General features: G+C 36.8%; 1 protein-coding gene across 4 annotated transcripts in view; it reads right to left on the bottom strand.

Moving 5' to 3' along the window:
• Positions 1-1,006: 1,006 nt before the first annotated feature.
• Positions 1,007-5,866, bottom strand: part of gas7b (growth arrest-specific 7b) — a 25,378-nt gene continuing 20,518 nt past the window's right edge. For all 4 annotated transcript variants that reach the window (XM_073917970.1, XM_073917972.1, XM_073917969.1 and 1 more), the window contains 4 exons: positions 5,673-5,796; positions 3,745-3,824; positions 3,400-3,498; positions 1,007-3,079 (listed from right to left, as the gene is read on the bottom strand). In XM_073917970.1, the coding sequence (XP_073774071.1) occupies positions 2,966-3,079; positions 3,400-3,498; positions 3,745-3,824; positions 5,673-5,796 (417 nt within the window). In that variant the 3' untranslated portion in view covers positions 1,007-2,965. The remainder of the gene's footprint in view (positions 3,080-3,399; positions 3,499-3,744; positions 3,825-5,672; positions 5,797-5,866) is intronic.

Genomic DNA, 5,866 nt, shown 5'->3' with positions numbered 1-5,866 from the left:
CTTCATGTTCTGGTCAGCTCTGTTCCATCGGCAGATCAATCTGTAAACCTGATTGATAAACTCTGGCAGGCACTGAGGCACTCTGTCAGTTCACTCTTTAAAACAGTACGATGATGACAATAATGCAGAACATCGTGTTTTATACACGTCGTGTGGTGTGGAGTCAGGATTGAGGTTAGCATCTGGAGCTAAAGACCGAAATGATGGAAAATCTCAACTCTGCTAGTGGCTTAAAAAGTTGAACAATAATTGAAACAACAATTATCAACAGAATCAACAGTTCCCTATCACATCTGCCTTGTTTTACATTAATAATGATTTAGGTTCAAAGTAAATTGTTCATCTGCTGTATGTTGTTCCAGTTTAAGGTAAATAAACAGAGAATCAAAAGAATTATACAAGTTATACGTCATAATCAAAGCCCACATTCAACTGCCTGAATAACCTATCATGGAAAATAGAACAGTGTGTTGAATGGATATTCAGTCATTTGATCTGTTATGTGAGTCAGTGTTTGCATTAGTTTGGTATTTATAGGAAATACTGTAGTGCTGATGAACATACTGAAGTGAAGCACTCGAGTTATTCTACAGTTGCTATGGTAACACAACAACTATAGTAATTCATCTGTTGTAGTGATTCTACAGTCACTATGGTAACACAACAACTATAGTAATTGATCTGTTGTGGTGATTAAACAGTTGCTATGGTAACACAACAACTATAGTAATTGATCTGTTGTGGTGATTCTACAGTTGCTATGGTGACACAAACACTATAGTAACTGATCTGTTGCTGTGATTCTACAGTTGCTATGGTAACACAACTGAACCAATACTTTAGTTTTCCACAACTATAGGGTACATTGTACTATAACACACCACAGTTTACTGAAGTAAATCTAAAGTGTACTGCAGTATATATTACAGCAAAAGATTATAACACACTTTACTTTAGTATGGTTCAAAAAAACAGTATAGACATCAAACAGTGTGATATCCATGGGTAATTCACAGGCATGCTTTTATTAGTGCATCTTCAGAAACATAGTCAATCCAGCTGGAACATCTCGACAGTCATTTTAGAAAAGCTGTTAATTGATTGGGTATAAAAATAAGCATTATGCAGAATCATTCAATATATTATCTGTAGCTCCATCACTATATACATCTCGTTCTACAGTAGAGGGAAACAGTATTAATGACAGTTGGAGACGTCTGTATATTTATGCATTCAAACATCCTGACAGAAAACCAAAGTAAAGTAAAGCGTCTTCACATGTGCCTGTGTATATTTGTCTTTTTGGGTATGAGAGTGATGTAAAGCCTGAGTCCATCACGGTATTGTGAATCAACAGATCATTTCTGTTTCTGGACTAATAAATATAGATATGTTTAGGATTTGCTCATATTTTGCAAACATTACCAGCAACATTATTGCTCTTTAATTAAACTATTGATATTAGAGCTGTGCAATATGACAACAAATAGTATTATTTCATACATAGTTAATTTTATGGCCTTGCAAAGTACACTGTTTACAGTAATATTAGTCCATCATTAGAGCAAAATCTGCAGACGGAATTACTGAATGCAGAGATAATACAGTGTTTACATTCAGCTTTTTATTTAGCAATATTTTATGTAATCATAATTATATCACATTAATGTTTATTTCATATTTCTACATTCTTTATCAAACATTTATTCAGAAAGTTTTAAATATGGTGAGAAAAATCCCATGTGATCAATATATATATATATATATATGAACTATTAATAGTTCTGAAAATATTTGACAATATGATGTATATTGTTATCTTCATCTGATTTTCTCATATCCAGTCCAAAGGACAGCAGGACAAATATGATTAATTTTATTTTCCATGTCCATCTCGCTGAGAAACTGCACTCTTTGTAATGTCCAAAGAGTCCAACATGTTATGTTGGGTAAATATTCAATTCATATCAGCGTTATGGAAAGTGATGCATTGATTAGTACACACTGCAAACAAAATGCCTTTCACATATGAGGTGTTGTCTTGTTTCTAGTCCAAATGTCTAAAAGAGCACTTTCTAGATAGGAGAAAAAATAATAATAAGAAGATTTCTTAAAACAAGCAGTGAGGTGAGCCAAATAATATTATTTTCAAGCTAGAAACTCTCGATTATTTTGCTCATTTCTACTTAAAAAAATATTCAATGCTTGATAAGAAGAAAACACCTTGCATTTTTAAATATTTCAACACAAAACCTCTATGTAAGAAAAAATACTGTACAAATTTATAGAAAATACTATAGTGTTTTTGAACTATTCTAAAGATTCTGCAGTTGCTATGGTAACAACTTCTATAGTAATTGATCTGTTGTGGTGATTCTACAGTTGCTATGGTAACACAGCAACTGTAGTAATTGATCTGTTGTGGTGATTCTACCGATTTTCTGCAACTATTGGGTGTTGCAATATGAATACACCACAGTTTACTGTGTATCCTACAAGTATACTACAGTATTTTCTACAATTTACCAGTTCACTATAGTTAATAATTTCAGTAGGCTGTAGCATTCATTAACATAGATGTTTATATGTACAGTATAATACACGTTACTACAGCATGGTTCAACGACAGATTAGCATATTTACTATAAATGAATAATTGATAAATACATTTAGGAATTAGAGGTTTCAGCTGCAACACAAAACCTCTATGTGGGAAAGGCATTTTGGCATTGCAGAATTGAAAGAGGTTGCACTATTTGAATGTAAGAGCAGCATTTCTACATTAGTACTGTTTTTCAGATGAGTGACGTCCTGTTGAACACTGTTTTCAGATCAGTGCATGGCTTTAATCCTCTGATATCCGCACAGTCTCTTCATTTCCTCTCAGTGGAAGTTCAGTTGGTGCGTCGTGTCGTTAGTTCCTCAGTCTTGACATGTGCATTGGTTTAGTTTGTGTTTGTGTGTCTCAGATCTCCATGTCCACTGGTCTGACCTCGCCAGTCTTGTGTTCTTTTACCCATAATTCTCTGTCTCTGGCCGGATCCACGCAGCGCAGCAGTTTGTCCACCGGCTCTATTGTCTGAACATGAACAGCAGCGCATTACAATAGCACACAATACATACAGAAAACCACATGCAGGATCAACTGTGCCCTGAAACATGCATTTATGATCTGAGAAATCAGATGGAGAAATCATGACTCAATTCTGAGACCTTCTCTGATTCTGAGCCCTATTATAAACTAGCCTAGATCGCCATCTGCTGTGCAAACACTAGTCTAGAACGACCAGTAATGAGTGTCAATATGGCTGATGGTGTCTGTCTGGTGTTCTAGTGTTGTTTATTGACAGATAATCTGAATTAAAGCCCAGTGATGAGTGTGAATGCAGCTGAACTCACGCTTTGGTTGAACATGTCTGTTTCGTGTCGTAGTGTTGTATATTGACACAGATGCTGTCTGATCATCTCCACTCGCTCCATCTCCAGACGCTCCAGCTCCTGCAGACACACACAGATATTATAGGCCAGTCAATCTTTGATCTAAATGCCTGTTAAAGAGGAAGTGGCTTCTCTCTCTGTGTGAATATGTTTGGTGTGTGTGAGTGAATGTATGAATGGGAGTGAGTGTTTGTATATGTACAGCACATGTCAGGATATTTATGTTTAATATATGATATAAGAACGGGTGTTTATGAGCATATGAGTGTGAAATGCAGTGTGTGTGTGTTTGTGTTTGTGTTTTACCAGACTGCTGGTCACCATCTCCTCAAACCACTTGGACTGGCACTGATTGTACAGGTCGACACACCTCATCAGATCATCACCTGCAGACACACACACACAAGCTTTTCAAGGCGATGTAGTTCCCGCATCAGTGATTTTACTGCACTGATATGTTTTGTTCTGCACTGGTTTTTACACGCATGTTGTTCAGCAGTGTAAGTGTGTGTGTGTGTAACTTCTGCTCTTTATTAACATTTAATAACCACAGTGTAACACTAGAGGGAGCCAAACAGCAGCATTCATCTGGGACTGACATTACAGCCTGCTCCACTGTAAACTCTTATCCCTCATTCTATAGTCATTTACAGTAAATACTGCAGTGTTTCTGAACTATACCATAGTAAAGTATATGTTATAACATTTACAACACTGGTAATGAATGCTCCAGCATACTGTAGTAGTATTAACTATAGTGACGTGATAAGCTATAATAAACACTGTAGTATACTCTAGCTTTTACTATAGTAATGTATCCCCATGTAATATATCCTGTTGACATTATTCTTTCATGTAAGATTACGCACGCTCATTGGAACCTTATTTTCAGCTGTAAAATGAGCTGTTATGCTGATTGATGCTGCAGTCTGATATTCTATTATAGATTTTCATTTCCATGCACTGTCATAAACACAGTTGTTTGTGAGTAGTTTGACTGTTTACTGCTGTTTACGATTCCTCATTATTTCCCCATTGACAAATGAATCAGAAGTTGTAAAACAATCACAGAAATGACAGTATTGAGTCATTTGTTTATATTAATATTGATGTGTTACCATAGCAACTGTAGAATCACCACAACAGATCAAGTTCTATAGTTGCCTTACCATGGCATCTTTGTAATTACCACAGCAAATTAATTACGATAGAATTACCACAAAAAAATTATTTAATTAATTACTATAGTTGTTGTGTTACCATAGCAACTGTAGAATCACCACAGATGAATTTCTATAGCTGTTGTGTTATCGTAGCAACTATAGAATCATCACAGCAGAGCAATTACTATAGTTGTTGAGTTACCATAGCAACTGTGGAATCAGCACAGCAAATAAATTATAATGGTTGTTTTGTCACCATAGTAACTGTGGAATCCCCACAACAGATCAATTACTATACGTGTTGTGTTACCATAGCAACAAGAGAATCACCACAACAGATCAATTACTTTAGTAGCTGTCACCATAGCAACTGTAGAATCACAGAATCACCACAACAATCAATTACTATAGTTGTTGTGTTACCATAGCAACTGTAGAATCACCAGAACAGAACGATTGAAGTACTTTACTATAGCCAAAGTCTCTTTGAGGCAAGTCATTTCACTCGGCGAACATCTGTAAAACGCCTCTCGGCCAGTACACTCAGGCATTCTGTCTGAATGGAGAAACGTATAATTCTCCAAAGCTGTTAGCCAAGCTTAAGATTACATTTAAAATCTGGAAACATCAATGAAATTGAACAACAACAGTGTCTCAAATTTAGTTGCTAAGTGTTTGAACTACAGAAAACGATGAGTGCGATCAAGCTGCCGAAGCTGCACATGCGCATGGCCACAGACACGGTGGTAAAGTACACACGTCTGGTCTGAGCCCCTCCTCCTGAGAACATTAGTCTATAGTGATTGATGATTGGCTCCTTTACTAGTAGGCGGGGCTTTCTTCACTAGAGTGGCCATTTCACTTTTCCCCATTTAAAACTATACGAGTGAGATCTTGTGTATTCTGTAGTGTTTTGCTCAAAAACACTAGTATAAATGAATGACTCTCGTGGTTGTTCATGTGGGATTCCAGTCAATTATGATCCCAGAGATTTTCCAGCATTTTGAATCAGCCTGGTGTTTGTCTCATGGTGAATGTCAGTATATGATGCGTCACTGCTGATCCACTCACCCGCCTGTGTGGATTTCCGTCGCGCTTTCTTGATGTCCTCCTCCGTCTTACTGTTGACTTTAATCTCCATCTGCTGAGTTTTGGACTCCAGATCCTTCTGCCGGTCAGCCAGAGCTCTACGGGCCTGATGAAGAGGAGACAGAACCTGTTTCATTCTCTACATCTTCAGTTCTGGAGCATCTGGAGATGTCTGG

The sequence above is a fragment of the Danio rerio genome, chromosome 12 (genome assembly GCF_049306965.1).
Source record: "Danio rerio strain Tuebingen ecotype United States chromosome 12, GRCz12tu, whole genome shotgun sequence".
NCBI lineage: Eukaryota > Metazoa > Chordata > Actinopteri > Cypriniformes > Danionidae > Danio > Danio rerio.
Note: the sequence above shows the minus strand (reverse complement) of the source record. Positions and strands in the feature narration are given on the sequence as shown.